Source organism: Chinchilla lanigera, unplaced genomic scaffold (assembly GCF_000276665.1).
Source record: "Chinchilla lanigera isolate Chin_1 unplaced genomic scaffold, ChiLan1.0 scaffold00020, whole genome shotgun sequence".
NCBI classification, from domain to species: Eukaryota; Metazoa; Chordata; class Mammalia; order Rodentia; family Chinchillidae; genus Chinchilla; species Chinchilla lanigera.
The window spans coordinates 12,761,446-12,782,450 of NW_004955421.1; the positions used below are offsets into that span (position 1 = coordinate 12,761,446).

At 33.5% G+C, this 21,005-nt stretch overlaps 1 protein-coding gene across 8 annotated transcripts in view; it reads right to left on the bottom strand.

The window, feature by feature from the left end:
* Window positions 1-1,986: 1,986 nt before the first annotated feature.
* Chl1 (cell adhesion molecule L1-like) overlaps window positions 1,987-21,005 on the bottom strand; it is a 194,421-nt gene continuing 175,402 nt past the window's right edge. For 7 of the 8 annotated variants that reach the window (XM_005383759.2, XM_005383757.2, XM_013513790.1 and 4 more), the window contains 9 exons: window positions 20,377-20,599; window positions 19,051-19,166; window positions 18,714-18,918; window positions 18,383-18,505; window positions 15,430-15,609; window positions 11,987-12,148; window positions 11,218-11,349; window positions 9,306-9,378; window positions 1,987-5,797 (listed from right to left, as the gene is read on the bottom strand). In XM_005383759.2, coding sequence (XP_005383816.1) covers window positions 5,581-5,797; window positions 9,306-9,378; window positions 11,218-11,349; window positions 11,987-12,148; window positions 15,430-15,609; window positions 18,383-18,505; window positions 18,714-18,918; window positions 19,051-19,166; window positions 20,377-20,599 — 1,431 coding nt within the window. In that variant the 3' untranslated portion in view covers window positions 1,987-5,580. The remainder of the gene's footprint in view (window positions 5,798-9,305; window positions 9,379-11,217; window positions 11,350-11,986; window positions 12,149-15,429; window positions 15,610-18,382; window positions 18,506-18,713; window positions 18,919-19,050; window positions 19,167-20,376; window positions 20,600-21,005) is intronic. The other variant, XM_005383760.2, reaches the window with a different exon arrangement.

Below are 21,005 nucleotides of genomic sequence, written 5' to 3' on the forward strand. Positions count from 1 at the left end.
CTAAAGGTTTTTGAAAAGCTTGCACTTATGTTTATCTGACATAAATCTAATTTCTTTTGGCAATAGATCCTTTCCATAAGTGAGATGTCATGAATTCGAGGATACTTGGCTTAAAATCCACTGCTTTATTCTACTTTAGGGTTTAAAAATGAGAATACTAAAAGAGGAAAAGGTCCTGTTTTAGGTTTTTGGGTTTTGATAAGGAAACACAAATACCAAATTAAAAACATTTGGGACAGCTACAGTACTATTGAAGCTACTTCTGCTAACAAAGTTCTATTTCTCAAAATTGTGGGTGGAATTATGACATTTTAAAAATCATATAAAAACAATTTTTCTAAATTATCACTTTTGGGGCTGGGGATTTAGCTCAGCGGCAAAAAGCACCTGCCTGGCAAGAGCAAGGTCATGAGTTCGGTTCCCAGTACCGGAGAAAAACCAAAAAAAAAAAAAAAATTATCACTTTTTAGGCTGCATACTTTTAGTGGTTTTATACAATAAATTATTTTTCCCCTATATTGTATCTTGTCCCATCTTAGATCAAAAAGTTGTAGACATGATCAATGTCAACATTAAACAAAAACATTTTTGTTTAACATTTTTAAGGGGATGTGAAGGAATTGGAAAAGGAAAAATTATACTATCATAATGATTATTAGCCTTAGTTTTGGAACTAGATACCCTAGGGTTTAATTTAAGTCCTAGCTCATAGTGGCTACACTTTCTAATTTACTTAATTATGCACACAATTATTCTACAAACCAAAAAAAGATGTTTGCAGAATAAATGTGATCATGTATGTATGGTCCTTACTATAAAGTGTTTTAAAATAACAATTTTCACTAGTTTATCTGTTAAGGCAAACAGGGTATCCAAATTCTAAAACTTTAAGTCAAAATGATCCGCTAGATATATGTGAAAATGTAACATATTAGACATTTTCTTGAAACATTTCTACATTTTTCTGAAAAATAATTAGGGAATACAGTGATCCCTCACCTATTGTGGGAGTTACTTTCCAGAGACCCCTGCAGTAGGTGAAAATCCATGAAGTAGCAGTGTTATATTCATTTTATTTTTTATATATATTTTAAGGCTTTCTAAACCCCTCCCACACTCCTATAAACCTCTCCAACTCTCTTATTAACCTTTCCCGTACTCTTATAAACACTTCATATGCTCTTAAACACATTCTGCACTCTTAAACCTACGCAATTTTAACAACATGTAAAATTCCCTATGAGTACTTGTGAAGTGGACAAGGAGAGATGCTGAACATATGGGCACAGTGTGGGAGAGCAAACAGACCGATACTATGGTCACTGAACCAATCAGCACCCAGAATACAGGACACAGTGCTGTGGTTGGTCACCTCACATTCCTTCAGCTGATAGTGTTCCCTGTACAATCTAACACTGGCAAATTTGCACAAGCGGTAGTGGTGTACTGTATTTCCATTGTGTATAGGATGGTATTCGTCCTCTGATGAAGTATATAGTGTATTTTATTTTGATTTAACATTCCTTCAATATGATTGAATTAACATTTTTATATTGTTTTAAGTTTTTAGGCAAAAATAATTAAAATCATAAATGTTATATAAATACCTATATACCGCAAAACACTGTGATATAGAGAAAACTCCATGATACAGAATTAGATATATGTATTTTTTAAAACCCATGATTCAATGAAGCTGCAATAAGTGAACCATGATATAGTAAGGGATGACTATATATATTTATCTTCGGGTTGATACTTATCATAACTATAAACTTCATTGTTGTGTTATATTTTAAAGATCTTGATGATATCAAGTACTATATTTGCAACTACAGTAGGCCAAATAAAAATATTTTATTTATAATTCATTTATATGTCATTATTTTTACTTCATTTATAGGTATTCCAGAATCTGGAGCAACTGGTGTTAAAGTTGATATAGAAATTACAATTCTTCTTAAATGGACAGAAAGAATACAAACATTTTTAGAGTACATGAAGTTGAACTTTTATTTGGAAAGCTGAATTTCATGTGTAATGAAAATATTTTTCAATGATACATATTCATAAACATAATACAAACACCACTTTCAATACAAACACATTTAATAAAGTTCTACTATGAATATTACTCTAAGTGAATAAAAAAGGTAATCAGGTGAACCTGCTGTATTTTACCACTTTTGATGATGTAATAAAACAGTTTAGGATACAAAACAAAGTAAGCTGTGGCTCAACCCTACTAATTTCACTATACGAACACTAGGCTACATACTACCACAATCCCATTACAAACCCAAGCCTATTAGAACCAAAGTAAAATTCGACAAGAATTGTATCATAATGGCATGTAAACATTTTAAGATTTAAATTGGCAATTATGTTTAATTGCTTAGAAAACACACCAACATTTCTCATTATTGTCCTCCTCTCTTCAGCTTATCTCTTCCATGAGTATAAAATAGGAAAAAATATTATTCGAGACTTCCAGCATAATTCCATTGTGCTCTACATTTTTATAAATATGGATACATCTAAAATATCAGATGCCTTTCTACCAATAGAATAAATTCACCAAATTCACATTCTCTTATAAATATGCATGCAAAATGAGTGGAAAACACTTTTGTATAGCAAAGACCCTGCTTCATTTTCTTTTGATTATTTTCAGTGGCATGTGCAAATCATACTGCTCAGCGAACAGTAGATTTAATTTTTTTTCTGTAGATGTTTTTCTATAAAAATATACTTATGTGCTCACAGGCAAAAGGTTAGGTTGGTGTGTGGGGGTGAGTTTAGATACATAATTCAATTACAGATTTGTTTATGAAGTTAGAAGGCATCTTAGTTTTATCATTTGCAAATTTTTCTTCATAAAAAAGAACACCCTGTGACAAAGATTTATAAGCACTTTATAGATGAGAGAGTTTGAAGCAAAGTTGTTAAGCAACGTCCCTAAGGTTTATGTACAAACTTCAGTGCTGGAACCAGGAAGAGAACTTGGACTTTCCTGACCCATAGACCATCTTGCATGAACTGATCCCCGTCCACAGTCCTTGAAGTTACATACAATCTATGACAATAAATAACATATGGAGTAGGCTCCAGAACGTTATTGCAAAGCTGGTTAAGAAAAAAAAAGGTTCTGAAAATTTGCTACTGTTTATCACTCAGTGGGATTTTGCAAATAATTCTTGCCCATTTATATTCATTGAACACCATAGATTTTGTTTCTTATTTCTTAAGTGGAAATAATAAAATTCATCTCAAACTACTTGGATTTTTTTATAAAATACACAAGTAACATAATTTCACAATTAAAATAAAAAAGAAGCCATGGACTATTCCTGCTGTGCTGAAGATTCTCAAGAGAAGTTAAGTAGTATTGAGGAAAGAGACCAAAGAATAATAGCAAAAGTTAGTTGTAATTTAGCCTCATTTTTTTATGTTCATAAGTTTTGACTACCCTGTAGCTATGACTACAATACCCTTGCTTCCCAGGCAGCTAAAGGAGAACATTGAAGTTTACAAAGATCAAACATTTCAGTGATTGTGTTAACTTCTAACTTAGAAATGATTAAATTTATAAAGAATATACAATCTAGTTTTTAGAAATGATTTCTAGCTTGCATGACCTTCTTAAGATCATTTTTTGGCTGTGACAAAGATGAGGAAGTAGAATGATAGCAAAATTAAACCTGAAAGCCCTCACCTTCACCTCTTCAGTAGCTGACAATCACAAATTACTCCCAGATATATCAACATGTGACAATTCTTCTTCCGGAAAATCTGTGTCAGAAATCAGATGGAGATGGAGTTCAAATTGCACTGACGCAGGCATGGATCCTTACACTCATGCAGGTGAAGGACTCTTTACTTACTGGAGGGTAGGCAAACTATGAGCCCATGAAGTGTGTTTTGGAATAAGACATACTTTTGCTGCCTATGCATCTTAGAGGATACATAAAGTTCAAAAGGACAACTAGATATCCTATGTGCATTACTACGTGGACCATTATAAATGTCCCCAAGTTTGGTCCCCAAGAGATATAATGGATCACATAAATCAAAGTTGAGGGTTTAACAATATACATCATTAATTACAGTTCAAAGACTAAAGTAAGATCTGTGAATCAATTTCATAAGCATAATTAATAGTTTCAGGGTAAGGTTAAAAACTGTTTCCATAAAGTGAGAAGTTAAATACTAATTTTACTGATATATATGCACAGTTCTTTATACCATTTCTAAAATATTCTCATTTGCCATTTTAAAAGCATTAGTAGCTCACATGCCAGGAAATAAATTCCCTGAATTTATACCAACTTTTACACAAGGAAAACATAGAAAACAAAAGACATTTACCATAAATACATTTAAAGTGTGATAGAGACAAACATATCCATAGGAATTGCTATTAGAAACACATTCCTTTATTATGGCTGGGGTAGGGATACATTCAATAACAAAAACTTATTTTGAAAAATATGAAAACATTTCCCTCAATATTTATATGATATTTTATTTTGCTATTGTTTAATAAAAGCAATATAAGAACAAAATCCAAATGCTTTATACAGCCTTCAGGTTTGTAACCTTATGTTATTGTTTGAAACCATGGAATGATTAACTTCAGCTGTACAGTCATGCCTATCCTCACACTTCAAAATAAAACACATCTATATTTTAAAATTGTGTAAATATGAACATCATATGTACAATGCATTCATGAAATATATGCAAGCATACCATCATATAAACATACAAAGAAATAAAAGCAGTGAATTTAGAAAGGAAGATATTAAAGGGACAAACCGATTAGAATCCGACCATTGGCACCTTATTCCTGTCCTTCACAAAATAACGTTTTGCCCAACACTCCCTTTGCAGCTTGCGTTAGTCAAAGAAACAAAGAAGTCTGTTGTGGATGTCATAACTGATGAAAATTAAAAATTCCTGCTGAAATTTAAAAAGCTGTAATTGTTTAAACCTTAATATCTCTGGGCAATTAGAAGCTCAATAAATACTTGTGGAATGCTTGCCTAAGACTTTTGCTACAAAAAATTAAATAATAAATTTAGACTGTATATATTCAATGCACTGTTTTAATAAGACATTCACATTCCTTTTTACATTTTAAATAACCAGTTTGCTTACAATCTTTTAACCTGTGGTGAAGCAAAGTCACTCAGACAGTTCAGAGACTGAATACAAATGTGCATACAGAGATAAACCCACAGCACGGCAACATCTACGCAAACCCACTGTGTAGTAACATCAGGCAGATACAGAATACGCCAAATGAGTGCTTTGGATTTAGAGGAAGTGTGTCTAAATACAGGATTTGTTTTATATTCTGCATTTGCAGCACCTGAAAACAAAAACAAAACGTAGGCTGGATATGGTTGCTGTTTTAGTTTTTGAGGGCAGTGCTACTGTCCACATAATTTCAGGATATCACATTCTGGATACATTCTTCCAACACGTTTCTATTCCTATATGAAAGTTCTTGCTCCTTTGAACAGATAAATATGAAAAGTGGGAGTGAGCCATCAATGTTATGTGCATGTGTTGTGTTTATGCCCGGAGTGGAAATGTTGCTGTAGAACTTCCATTGCTTTCAACAGATCCCTTCTCCTTCGATCCAGCGTAAGCGCCAATAAATGATCCATCTTCATTGAAAAGCCCATGGTCTCCCTCCCCGTATTGGACTAAGCTGTCAGCACTTTCTGTAGGCTGCATATCCCTATGGAGGGAGCGAAGACTTCCTTTGAGAGGTTTTTCATCACTATCACTAGAAAACAAGCCAAAAAAAAAATAGTTTAACAAAAGTTTATATTTATATTCACATAAAGCGTTCTTAAATACTAATAGGTTTCATAATTTTCAGGACATTAGTGTCATCATGGAAGAGACTGGAACTCAAATAACTTAAATAACATATGAGCAAACAAGTGTTTAAAAAGTTGCAAACAACTGACATCATTTTGAGTGATAGATAAATGGTATTCAATTATTCACAATATTTCTGCTTCTCTTTAAAATCGGGAGATTTGGGGGGTTATGTGGCCATTAACACTCATACACAGAATCACTATGTAAATGTTTGTGTGTTCCTGACATTCGTATGCTGCATTTCTAAGCTCTGACGTCACAGCAATAAGAGCTAGGGTCTTTAAGACATAAGTAGTCACGAGGGTGAAAATCTCATGAATGGGATTAGTACCCTAATAAATGAGGGCTGACAGAACTACCTTGCCCCTGCCACCATATGGGGATGGAAGGAGAAAGCGCTATCTGTGAACAAGAAAGCTAACTCTAACCGGACACTGAATCTGCCATTACCTTGATCTCACACTTTCCAGCAACCAGAACTATGACAAGTAGTTTTTTGCTGCTTATCAACTGTGCAGTTTATGCTATTTTGTAATAGCAGCACGAACAGACTGAGACAGACAATATTGTTTCCCTTACTTCACAGAATTTAGGAGCTCCTAGACCCCAAGTCTTAACTTGCTGTTTTTATTTTTGATAGATTTTTTCCTTATCCTTCCAACATTTTCTTTTGCTTAGGCTAATCAATCAAATTCTGTTGCTTGCAAAGAGCTCTCTTTAATTGTGTTATCAAACCCAGATTTGTACATGTTGTGAGTACACTATGTTTCTGGTATGGATTTTATCCTTCAAGAAAAGCAAATCTGAGTTAGTAATGCACATATAAAATGATACAATCTTATAAATTTATGCTCAAGACTTTAAAAATTACCAAATAGTATTATAAATCTATATATCAAAGAAAATGATTTTTATAAAATCTGTAAAAGGAACAATGTGGGAAAAAATTAAAAGATGTAGGGTATTTAATAATTTGTGATATTTATCAGTTGTGTTCATCAATTGTGTCCAGACTCACCTTTCTGAGAAGCCAGTGTTTTTCTCCTACTCTTATTTATATATGATCAGGTGGCTTGATTTGGCCAAGGAAAAGTGAGCAAAAGGGGACACATGTCACTTCCAAGTGGGAGATTTAGAGACCATGTTTCATTTCTCATGTTTGGTTTCCACAGCTCTGGCAACCCAAATCCTCATACAGCACCTGATGCTCCTAAGTGAATAGTTGATCATAGCAATGTGTGTTGTTACCCAACTTGAGAACATTTGGAAGTAAGTGTTTTTTACAGCAGCATAGTCCAAGCTGTCTGGACTGAGAGAATGATTTGCTCCAGAATTAGGATGTCACATTCCAAAAACAAAACAAATCAACATAACACAAAACAAAACAAAACATGCAACATTGACTGAGGGGACATGCAACAAGTGATAAAATAAGGAAGAAAATATTACAAGAAGCTGCAGAGATGTGAATTCATGTTATTTAAGGTCACAGCATCCTGAAAAACTGTCTCCTGAGATAACTTGGATATAATTTATCTGATGAATGTGTAGTTTTGGAACAAGAAATTGGAAGATACATTAAGTACTATGAAGGGATGTCACAAAATAGTGCAGGAGATAATGTTACCTATGTTTTTAAAGAAGCAGCAGAGTATAGGGAAATGGGTTTTTCAGACAAGGCACTGATTTAGTTTTACTCTGGAATTTGTTTCCTATAAACCTAAACTAATATTTTCTTTCAAAATATTTTGGACAGCTGTCACAGATCCTAAATAATTCTGACCTTACGGAATTTGAGTCCTTGTATATAACCTCATCTCCTTTATCATGGGCTTGACTTACAGACTCACTTCTGTAGGGCACAAGAAAAGTGATAGATGTCACTGTCAACAAGAAGTTACAAAAGTTTCTAGCTAAGATGGCCTCTCCTGCTTACTCTGAAGACAGGCAGCCTCCATATGGCAAGCTGCCCTATGGAGAGATTCCCCCAGCATGGAATCAAGAATGATATTTGCTCTGTGAAGACTGATTTCCTTATTTGCACAGTCTGCATGGACCTGAATCCACAGAACTGGACTAAGAAGAGGATCCTGCTGCAGCCAAACCTTTAGATGAGAAGACAGTCCTGGCCAACAGCCTGTTGCCACACTCTGAGAGACCCTCAGCTGTAGGCACAGCACCATTAAGCCATAGCCAGACTTCTGACTCCGGAGCTCCGAGATAAGTGTTTACTGAAGATATTGGGAATAATTGTTACAAAGCAACGTAACAAATATAGCAGCAACATGCAAAATTCGTAATGGTCAAAATGCAGTAATTTCTCTGTGTTTCTATCTGTCTCTGTCTCTTTCGGTCTTCCTCTTTTATTCTTGAAAGAATTTAAAGTCATTCATGAAGAAATACAAAACCATAAAAGGAGAGTGCTAAGTAGAAGAAATAACAAGTACAGATTAAGAAGAGATATGATGAGATTCAAATATGTATCAATTATCTCAAGGTAGCTAATCAGAATACCCACTATCCTTGGTTACAGTGAAGGGCACAACAGTAAGGCATTGAGGGCCAATCAGATATCTTATTTGATATGGATTTTGGCATCATGTTATTATAAACTTGATATGAACTAGGATCTTAAAATAAATCTCTTGGCCACAAACACAGAAAAATTGATTAAAATGTGATGACATACAAACCAAAAAGAGCTAAGAAATGGAGAGGCTGTTGAAATAAAAGAATATAGAGAGATATAACCTGAGAAAGAGATGTTTTAACATTTCTTCAAGAGCTACATACTTCATACTTGACCTCTTGCTAGTTCTCCTATCTTAGGCACCTTTTATAGTCATAGATTTGATGTTCTGCAGTTCTCGACCCTGGCTTATTTCCTTTTGGATGATTATACTTACAGAATTCCTTCTAGACAGAAGTACATGCTCCCGTTTATGTTATCTTATTCTAATTCATTAATAACAGTTATTTGCATGTATTTTTTTCCTCTGCAAACTAGGTTCATGTGTTTGTAACCTTTTTATCATGGTAGGTACACATAGAAGACTTACGATATGTGTCTGCTATGAAAATTAAGTGGAATGCAAATTCATAATGGCTTCAAGATGTTTTAGTTACTCTAAATCGTATAAGTAAAAGTGAACTGCTTTTGTTACACATAGAACTTTCAGAAACCTAATTCACCTACTTCCCACCAAAACTGTGGGTAATATGTTCACCCTGTACGTAGAAATTTGGTTCCTACCACTAAAGTAAACCCTATTTATGCAAAGTATTCATAATAAAGCATTACAATATAGTCTCTCAACTATTGTTTTAAGAATAAACATTTTTGGTCCATTTAACAAACCTGATGAATATATATTTTGATCCATTATTCAGTGGGAAGCTACATTTACCTGTATTCACCAAATGTTTCATCTTTAGCTGATTGAATTTCTGGATCTGGGTGTAAATCTTCCTTTTCTTTTACTATAAAAAATAGAGGGAAAATTATACATAGACTTTTCAAAGAGATTTTCAGCAGTGCTGTTAAAATACGTGTAATATTAGCGTTACAAGTTTTCCTATGACTAAATTTCATGCTCTGTCTGTGTTTAAATGAATAAGAAAAGTTATTTTGGAGGTTCTAATTTATTATTTAGTTTTCAGCATGTAGCAAATATTTATGTTTTTATTACATGGGCAACAAGTCTTATCAAAAGATTCTATTTTGATAGTTTCTCAATGATGGCCAAATTAGTCAATATTTTTTAAAATAAATTACCATGTTAGGTCTATGTCATTAAACTAACATGAATGATAAGAGTCAATCCTTTAATTATTGTACATCACTGTCTTACTCAAAGTTGTCTCAGAATGTTAATGTGTGTAGTAATATTTTCAATTTAGATTTTATTCTAAATAATGCAATAAAACTTGCTGCTTTTCTCAGAAAATTCAAATAAACCAAACCTGGTGGCATTTTTCACTCTGACTTACTAGAAGGTTCTCTTAGTCACCCAATAATGTGAAAGGTACTTTATTTTTCATTTAAGGATATGATTTGAGGAAGTTCTTTAGAAAATGGATGGGTCTGTACTTCAGAAATGGTTATTAGTTGAGAATACTCAAAGGGGAATGCTCAATTTTCTTAAACCTTCTAATGATTTATCTTGAGTATTTATTAGTCATTGAGAAAATAATACATAACAATTCAGACACTATAGGAAAAAGTAAAATGTGTAACTGCATAAATTATCCATGTAACTTTATGCAAAAGCTTAGGAATCATGCATTTGTTACCTCCGAGTACTTGATAAATTCTCAATAAATACTTACTGGAAGAACCTCAAGTCAATAAAAAAACCCTCACTAATCTGAATGTCACCAAACTCATAGAAGTGGCATCTAAATAAATCTTTCTCTTCACATAAGAACACTGTGAATACTAAGGAAAATTATACATATATATACAAAAAATGTAATATAATTATATAGATAGATATATGTACATATCTATATCTGAAAGAGACAAAATAAATTTGGATGCTGAATTTAATTAAAATAAAAGTGTTAACAACTAGGATGTTTTTATTTCTACTTTATGTTCATATTCATATTTGTTTACTTATATTTAATATACCATTAATCAAAGAGGTAGTATATCTAATCCATGCTGTCATAATGAAAAAAAAAATGCATCCTTGCAGTGGTTGAAATGGGAGACAGTGGTACTAGAGTATATTGCTAAAAACTATCCCAAGCCTTCTATGTATATAGAAATGTGCTATAGATGGCTCCCTTCTTTTTAAGATGTTAAAATATGTACCATTAAAGAGTAGATCTCAGTATCTGTGATATTTTAAGGATGGAAAGCAGAAAGTTAGAAATATTACAAACCATGTCCCTGTGTTGTTAAGTACTAGAAATGAGAAAACAAGCATTCAGTTCAAGATAATGTTATAGATAATGGTGGCAAACCTATGACACACGTGTTATTGATTTTCTTTTAATACAAAAGTGTTAATGTATGAGTTGCTTTTTCTAAACTAAGATCTCAGTATTTTGATTTAATTGCAGTGTTGGTACTTTGTGATACATAAGTGGATTTCAGGTTGCAATTGGGCACTTGGTCTCCAAAGGTTCTTCACTGTGATTATAGATCATCTATATGCCTCTGATAAGTTAAATTAGCAATACTATTTTCCATCTACGTTATTATATATCTCAATTGCTAATATAAATTTGGCTTCAGTTGCAATTAAAAAAAATGAAAACTTTGAAGAGTACTCCTAGAAATTACTATTTGATAAGTAATAACTGTTTTACCTGAATACTTTCCTCCTTTGTTCCTCTTCACAAAGCAAACAGTTAACAATATTAGTGTAAGAAGTGCAATGGCGCACATCAGTCCAATAAACCAGCCTTGAGTGGAGATGTCATCATATAAACCAGCATACTCTGTTGTATAAAGAGAAGTCACAAAACTAAATACTAGAAAATCTTTGTCATTATGTTATTTTGGGAAAAGCAGACATTATTACTAAGAAAACAAAATAGCATCTATTTTATTTCTCCTCTCAATGTTCCTAGAGAAAAAGTGATCTGAAGGATATCTTATTAGGAGAACACTAGGAAATCATTTTTCCTTGATTAAGAAAGGACCTTAAAGTTGCATTGGATTCTTAGTATGAGACCCAAAAGGGATAGAGAAGGTGAATGGCATCAAGTGCAGAATAGCAGGGAGCAAGCAGAAGCACAAGCTGCCTGGGTTATGCATAGATCACCATGCAGCTTTTTGTGTTTCAATTGCATGGTTTGTCTATTTGTTTTAGTTTTTGTTATTAAAACATGTTAATTAGCAAGATATATTTCGAGGCAATTATTCTTGTAAAGTCATTACGAGATAAGTCGTAGCATTATGAAACATTTTTCCTTTTGACGATTTTACAATTCTTTCCCAAAAGAGTTGAAACTATGATGATTATAGCTAATATGCTCAATATTCTTATCTTTAATGTTTGATATATATATAAAATTAATCCACTTGCACAGAAGTATTATCTAAGACTACCCCAAATACAATCTCATTTCTCACCTCTCCCTCTTGTCTCAATTACATCTTGAAAAATGCTATCGTTATCACCCCAATTCTTAGTCATTAGGCGAACTATATGTTCCGCTCCCGGCTCAAATACCTCTACTGGGTGAATCTTTTGAGTAAGATTTACTCCTTCTGATATCTTCCTGATACCTTTACCTACGAAAGGTACACAGTTAATTCATATGAATTGTGGTTATTGAAAGGCAGGTCATGAAAGATTAAGAAAATTACTGTTATTTGAGATGGAAAAAAATCATTTTTGCATTTTAATAGCTCCTGAATTATCAGGAGATCAAGAAATTATCATCTCAAGGTTTTCTCTCTTAATATACTGAAAATGAATGCATGAAATGACTTCAATTCATGGCCACTTAAGACATGAATGAAGTGCTACTATAAATCTGCCTGGTCATGTGAATGGTTTAAAACCAGACACAGACTTTTAAAAAATTAAATATATAATTTTTGTTAGTAAAAAATTGGATGTAGCCACTTGGGCTTAGAATATGTAATAGTATAATTTTAGCCAGATGTATATATTATCATAAGTATATATTAAAAAGTATATATTATTTGTATTTATATATTCTTTTCTTATTTGTATTTATATATTATTTGTATTTATATATTTCATCTTGGCTCTCTCCATAAATTCTATGGAATAATATCATGATATGGTCATATAATAAGTATTTTAAATTTGTAAAACAAAATATATTAAAATGCAGGTTTATAGCTACATTCAAATGGAATGATTTCACTGACATTTTGAAAGTGATGTAAGAAATTGACACTTTTCCAAAGAAATTATCAAAACATCAATATAACTGTAGAATTTTATATGACAGATGATAATGGCACTAAATATATATCAGTTTTTGATCCTGCAAAGAGTATGTAAGCTATTTTTAATTTGATTCATATGTGCAATAAGAATAAACTCTGTATAGTAAATGAAAACAGTAATATTTAACAATTCATACATGAAATAAATATAAGTTCCTAAGAATATGAGGAGATACAAAATTGTTTTAAGTGGGTATATGGTAACATATATACTTGGATATAACTTTTTATCATAAAATAAAAATTGATTGCATAGTTACTGAATAACAAAGGAGCTTCATTAAAAATGGCACCAGGAAAGACATAACTCCAGTTATAATGTTGAGCAAAGCCTTTAAATCTGATCACCATTGAAAAGGCATGCAATTAATTTTGACTTTGAAAACAGAAATATTAGTATAATGTTAAGCAATGCAAGCTTTTGGGGAACAAAAGCAAAGTGATTTATTCACATCACCAATGACACAAAATAATATTTCTAATGAACTCTATCCTTTCTCCCGTCTTGGACTACTGAATGACAATCTCCTGAAAATTGAAGAAACAGCCAGAAAACAATCATAAAATAATACATGTGTGTTAAATTCTCCATTGTGAATCAATGTGAAATAATCCTGAAATGTGTTATCTAGGCAGATACAAGAAGAAAGGTTTGCTTAGTGGTAGATTCAAAATTGCATAAAAGTGATAATCTCTAGAGTGCTTAGTGATATCAAAATGTATCTCTGCAGTGGAAATATATTTTTTCAAAGACCATGTCAAAATCCAGTGGGAAAAGATAATACAAATATTTCCCTGCAAATATGGCAAGTTATGTCTATAGAAGAGAAATCAGTGTCAACTGGGAAGGGGGCAGTAGCTGGATTACTGAACATGCAGATTCCTGAAAAAGAACACAAACACACTAGTAAGGAACATTTTAAAATTTCTGACAGACAATGAAGATATCTATTTTAAGACTCCAAAATGTATTAGTGACATCTTTAGTTTGCATAAAAGATGAAGCATCACAGTTATATATTACACAAAAGACATTTCAATCCTTCAAAACATAATTTGTCTAATTTTAATGCATCCAGGCCCTAGTTTTCCAATATATAAACTGCAGCACGTAATATCTGTAAGGTAATTTGGTGAATATCTTGCTCTTATATCCTGCAATTGGCAAGAATAAGATGGGCATTTATCAGGAATATTATGATCTTGCCTTTATTAAAATAAACACAGCTCTGGGCCTTCAAATCTGTTTATAGAAAACAAGGAAGCTGTATACCTAGATGACTACTCTTCTGACTTCTCTAAATTGAGTACTTGATGTCCCTGGGTTTAAATCTTTGAAAAATAATAACCTTTAGTTTCCAAAAATTTTCAGCCACCTTCTTGAAGCTTAACTCTCATGATTAGATAAATGAGATCCCCCTTTCACTTGTCTGATTTACCATTGAAAAGAACCTAAGTGTTTCCTGGGGTGTTAACTGAACACGCCTACTGTTCCTCCAGAAGGGAGTTTAAGTATTAAAAGAGCCTGGGTATGGCAGGAAAAGTGGGACTGTAAATATCGGAATAATAATTCATGGGCAAAAGCACTGATTTACAAACACCTATTATAAGGCACATCTGTAATAAATTACAGATAATTTAACTGACGTCTTTACTATTTTTCTTCTTCCTGCTATTTCTTCCATTAAGTGTGTTGTTTTTCTATGTTACCATATACATGCTTCAGAACATCCTATTTACCATGTAATCATTTAACAAATGATTTCATTTAATAAATAAATTTAATCATTTAATAAATGATTCTATGTCCCTTCTATTTCCCATTTCCTTCTCCTTCCCCAAGCCTATGTTTGACCACCCAGAAACTTCCAAACCCTGTCCTTTTGAATTCATTAGTCTATACATTAGCTCTTCTCATCTACTTCCTTTTTAAAATTCTACCTTGCTATTTCTTTGCTGATACATTATAGAATTACAGAAAGCTTAGCAAGAACACTGCTAAAATAATAACTGGAGAAATAATTTGGGAAAGAAAATGACTATAAGGTAGGACAAGACAGAAAAGTGTAATTGGATTAGGAGAGTGTACTGTAAGTGACACCATAGATTCATAGGCTATTTCCAAGCATATTATTTGGCATTAACCCCCCAGGCAGTAAAATAAAACTGACATATGAACGAATGTACACATAAATTAAGGCAGGAAAATGAGCTATATGAGATCTGCTCTGTGAAATGTTTATCAAGACAAAAGGTAAATGTTTTTCTTTATGGAAACATTTTACAAAGCAAAGTGCCTCCCTACTAACCTTTTCAATCACTTTATGCCCTATTTGCCCTATTGCAATTAAGAAGAATTACAATACCTGACCCTGTGTGTATTAAACTATGGGGTTTGGTATTGTTCAGAAATCTACAAATTTAGTCAACGTGAACTTTACAAACAAGGTTAATAAATTTTGTACCTATGTCAGCGGAAAACAGAAGGTCAGACAGATTTGAATCATAACCATTTCTAATTCACAGTCAGTAGCATGGAGAATTCCTTTCAGGGCAGTTGTTTAAAACATGCAGAAGGCTCAAGTACTTACTCCCTTCTCCTAAGGTGGCACTTTCCTCAGTGACTGGTTTCCCACAGCCTTTTGAAGTACAAGCCCTCAAGTAGAACTTGTACTTGGTAGTTGCACTGAGATTTGAGAGATGCCAGCTGGACTTTGACGGAGTTGTAATATTGATATCATTTAATTCTCCAATCTCATCTGTGTCATTTACTAAAGAAATAAATATTGAACAATGATGCCTCAAGTTTCACAGTGCCTAATTTAAAGTTATATTGCCTTTTATTTTTCCCTTCTTGTTCTTGTGTTATGCAAATAATTATCTTAATTATTCATAGCCATCAACACATTTAATCCTTTGTCATAGATGCTGTTACTATGGCCATATCATACATGCGAAAACTGAGATCTATCAAGAATAAACACTTTGCCCAGATCCAGATCAATTAAGTGGCAACCTGAGATTTGAGTAACCCACGGTCTTTTGGCCCTATGGACTACATTTTGAATCACTATGTCACAATGGAGAAAAAGATCTTCATATTGAAAATAATGGACCTTTCAAAATTACTTTATTTTCATTCTATCCTTGATGTAAGTACTTGATCATCCTCTGGAGGAATAATATGAATGATATGTGTCTTCTATGGTTTCTAGCTTAATATGTGGCAACAAAGAAGTACAGATGCTCCTTGAATTACACTAACATTACATCCTGATAAGCCGCTCATTAGTTGAAAATATTGTAAATCGAGGAAGCATTTAATGTGCTTACTTTGGCAGCACATGTACTAATAAAGCATTTAATGTACCTAAACTTCTGAATATCACAGATTAGCAACACAGCGCAGCATAGAGAATCAGTGGTGTAGTCTCATGATCATGTGGCTGACTGGAGCTGCTGCTCAGTGCCTTTGTCCAGAATCACATGAAAATACCCCTAGTATAGGGAAAGATCAAACCTTGGAATATCATATTCATTGCACGCATTCTCAGCCTCATAAGGTCGAACCATCATTAAGTCAGAACCATTCGAACTTTCTCTATATACAATGAATAAAGTCATGTTTTTGTTTTTGTTTTTCTTCTGGTACCAGGAATCAAACTCATGACCTTGTGCTTGCCAGGCAGGTGCTGTGCTGCTGAGCTAAATCCGCAGCCCCATAAACTGATGAACTAATTAAATATTGTAAAATATCCCCTGCATGGTAAGCACTGTGCAAATTGTTGAGGGGTAAAAACCTCATTAGATAGTTTGCTTTAAATAATGTGTACATGAGCACAACATACAGTAAGACTACTGTAAGAACAGTCCACATGATGAACTGACCAAGATCATGCAGCTGTTAGTCATCAAAATATTAATTTAAAAACTACTACAATCAGTATAAGAATCCAAGAAAATATTGAAAACTCTCATCTAGATAACCAGCAATGATTAAGAACATGTAAGAGCAACAACACAAAAGATAAACTACCTAAAAATTTACCAATCATTTAATAGTAACAGAATATATGTAATTATCATGGTATTTAAAAATACATGGACAAGCAGGATAATCATCACAGTGATTAATATTTTATTTCTTGTATGTTTTAAAAATTTGTGTTTAGAATACATTTAAGTCATATTCAGATCAATATGAAGATTAGAATTGAAAAAATGTTGATATTTTATTGTTAGGAAAAAGATGAGACATCTTTAGTGAACAAATTGATATTAAAATGTCTTTAAATATTTTTTCAATTCTTTACACATTTTTAAAAACTGGTTCATGGAATGTACAAGTGGACTAATTTGCTTTGCATCTTTACTTAACACTTACTTCCTGAAAACCTAAATAAATACATATACCCTTTATGCTTTAATTCCTCCTTCCATAAAATAATGACACTACATATATCATAACTGTTTTATTTTAATGAAATAATGCATGGAGAGTATTTGATTCTGATTTGGCTACATAACAAGCACTCAAAAACACTAAAAAATTGCTACTTCTATTTGGCTTATGCCTATATCTAATAAAACATATGCCAATTCAGCACAGACCACCAGAAATTAAAGCTAGTACAACCCTGTCATGGTTGATCTTCAGGTGAAGCATCAGAGTATCAGGGAAATGATTAAATTGCTTTTTGCAAGCAGAGGATCCCAGTTCTCAGTGTTTTGCTACTCAGGAATTCACGTCCTCAAATTCCAATATGTTCAATGCTCAGCTATTACCAAAGTTTTTGTGGTCTCAGTCACCTAATTTCTACTTTGAGATAATGCTTAGATTTGAACACTGTTAGGGTGGAAGGTGCTATGATTTAAAATTGTCTATTTTTGTTTAAACACAGTAATCCAATGGCATAGAAGCACCTAGAAGGAGATTATTCAAAGGAATAGTATGAAGACAGGTCTTCAGTCCTCTTCAATTACCTATTTGAACCAGTGAGGTAATGGAGGATTCTACTAGCACAAGTATGTTTAGGTTGTGATTATAACCATGGATCTGAAGCCAAAGAGACAGCATAGTTTGGTAGCTACATGCACTTTGAATAGCTCCTGTATTACTTACTAAAGCTACTCCTTGAAGTGTTTCTTAATTCTCAAGGCTTCTTGTATGTAAATACTACATATATTCTCTGGCCTCCAATGGTACATTGTTTTATTTCTAGAACAGGTGATAGCAAACCTTTCTGTATTGCCTACATGAAATAGTTAGACTCTGAAGACCATACAGCCCCTTTGCAATGAAAAAATAGCTATCGGGTATATAACTGTGTATATAACTGTGTATAACTGTGTAGTAATGGCCATGCTTCAATAATACTTGACTTACAAAAACCAGACAAGGGCTGAAATGTGACTGCGCTATAACAAAATATGATAGCTCATGAACTATGGACTTAAGTGAGCCTTAGATCATTAATATACAAGCAAACTATTCAACCAAAAATTACAGGCTAGTATAGAAACTTAATTCAAGTTTCTACTTACTTATCTGATATTGTAATAGATATCCAGTTAAGTTTCCATTTAGTTTTGTAGGTCGTTCCCAGGATAAAGTGGCAGTGTCTTTATCAACTTTGATGACCTTGAGCAAAGCTGGCTGTTCAGGTACTAGATAACACAAAACCATCAATGAATATTCATAAATTAGTAAAATTCTGCAGAAAAACTAAAGTCCCATTGGATTACAAATTTTTATTGAAACTGAGACATTAACTCATGCAAAGTACATATTAACTATTAATAAGGAAGGTAATGTTTAATAGGACCATTGGATAATTCCCACTATTGGAATAATTCTTCACTATTACTCTCTCACCTCCTTCTGGTGTTTGAAATACATAAGGTTCACTTTCTGGACCAGCTCCTTTTGAATTGTAGGCTAAGACTGTTAAGTGAAATTCACTAAAAGCATCTAGAGAAGGAACCATCCCATAGTTTCTTTGTCCTGAAAACCTCAGAATGTTTACTTCTTTGGGATGTGTTCTTCCATCCAACAGACTTTTTGTTTTCCACCAATTTATCTGCAATGAAAATATAAGGCCTTTAGCATAGCAGCCATGGTGGTAGATTCTCTTCTGACTTCTTCTGAAAGTGGTTCATGTTCTCAAAGAAGAGATAAGTTGAACAACAAGAAGAAAAAATATGATAAAAACCTGATATCCTTTCAGGTGTCCATGGACTCTGTCCTTTGGAATTGTTGACCAGGTAACTTTAACTAATGTACTGTTTATGATCTCCACACTATGGACCATTGGAGCAGTATCAGGATCTGTTAAGGATGTAACATTGATTAAATTTCAATAATCTCCAAACATGATCACGATGACCCTTTTCCAAAGGTGATATTTATGTTTACTCTGGGAAAAACACTTTTGTGGGATCAATTCCAAATGACACTAAGTGCTTCTTATTACAGAGAATTTTCTCAAACAAAATGGACCCTTAGGAGAAGAGAACAGCCCATACCACATTGAAAATTGTTCTCCAGGTAGTTATGATGTGGGCGAATATACATGGAAATTTAAAACAATGTCCAGTGAAATATTCTATGAGAATGTTGCTTTTGAAAACAAGTAAACTACAGGAATGACATAGATTAAATAACTTGAAATTTTGATTAATCAAATATTAATAACAACTTAATATTAATTAAGTATATTCTGTGCGCCCAGGACTAAGAGCATAACCTGAGAGCAACTCTAGGAAATAGGCATTATTATTCCATTATACCAGGAAGTGTACACAGAAGAATAGACTGAACACAAAGCACTCAAGGCTCAAACATAGTTCATTAGTGATGAGTTCTTTATCTTCAGATTTGAGTAAAAGAATTTGAACAGAAGATGAATAAGAAATAATTTTTTATTCTTCGCTTTTTTTTGTTGGATCAAAATATTACTCTATATGATAGAGGAACAGTGAGAATAACTCCTAATCTGTAGCAATACACAATACAGTGTATGCTGTTTTTCAGCAATGTAATTGGAGCAGCTATTATGCTCTTAGTATTTAATAATGTGATCATACCACCAATATTTAAAATTCCATATTCAAACCTAGATCTGGTCCTCATGAGTGTTAGGAAGGATCCAACCATCAGTTGGGGCCCTGGGATGACAGCAGGTGTCTGCGAGGATGTCCTTGACCAGAATGGGAAAATCTAACTGAAAACCTTAACAACTTCATGACAACTATGCTGCTTAACCAAAAGCAGAGATAATTTCAAAAAGTATTTGATTTTCCTAACAGATATTACTGCAGAACAGAGTGAAGTTAAGGCTGTCAAACTACTTGGTCAGCACTCCGCACTGATCACCTCTCCTGCAGTGAACCCTACAGGAGGACATGTCTTTTTATGTCCTACAGCTAAAGTATTTGCTTTGCATGCAGTAGGGGCCGCAAAATGTTTGTGGACAGGAATGCAATGTACTCGAGGGAAACATCTTCCAGTGCGTAAGAGTTTCAGGTGCAACACTTACAGTCTTCTCCAGAGTAGAGAACCACTGATTGAGGCTCAGGCCCAGAGCCAAGCTGATTGATGGCTTGCACTTGGACATCATAAGGAGCATAGACACTGGGCGTCATAACCCGCAAGCTGTGGTTTGTAACCGTTTCCTCTTCCCACTCCACTGGGGCTCCTTGTGGCTTCCAGCTCACTCTGTACTCCAGCCCTGGCCCATTCTGTTCCATGGGTTTCAAAGGCTAAAACAGAAGCCAGACCATAAACATGCTGACAAAGACACAGCAGGGAGGGGCGCTCAGCGGCAAAAGCGCCTGCCTGGCAAGCGCAAGGTTGTGAGTTCGGTTCCCAGTAGCAGAGAAAAACAAAAAAACAAAAACAAAAAAAAAACCAAAACAAACAAAAAAAAAGACACAGCAGGGGACCACTTTAAAGTGGAAAAAACAAAACAAAAAAAAAGACACAGCAGGGGACCACTTTAAAGTGGCATGAGAATACCACAGAGATGTTAAATACCCACTTTGGGGACAGAGACAGCCGTGAAAATTTTTGTACCTCTGTAAGTTTAAGCTTGATAATTAGACCTCTACTAGTTTAGATCATGGATCATGCTCATTGGGTCAAATGAGTTTGCATATATGAAATAAT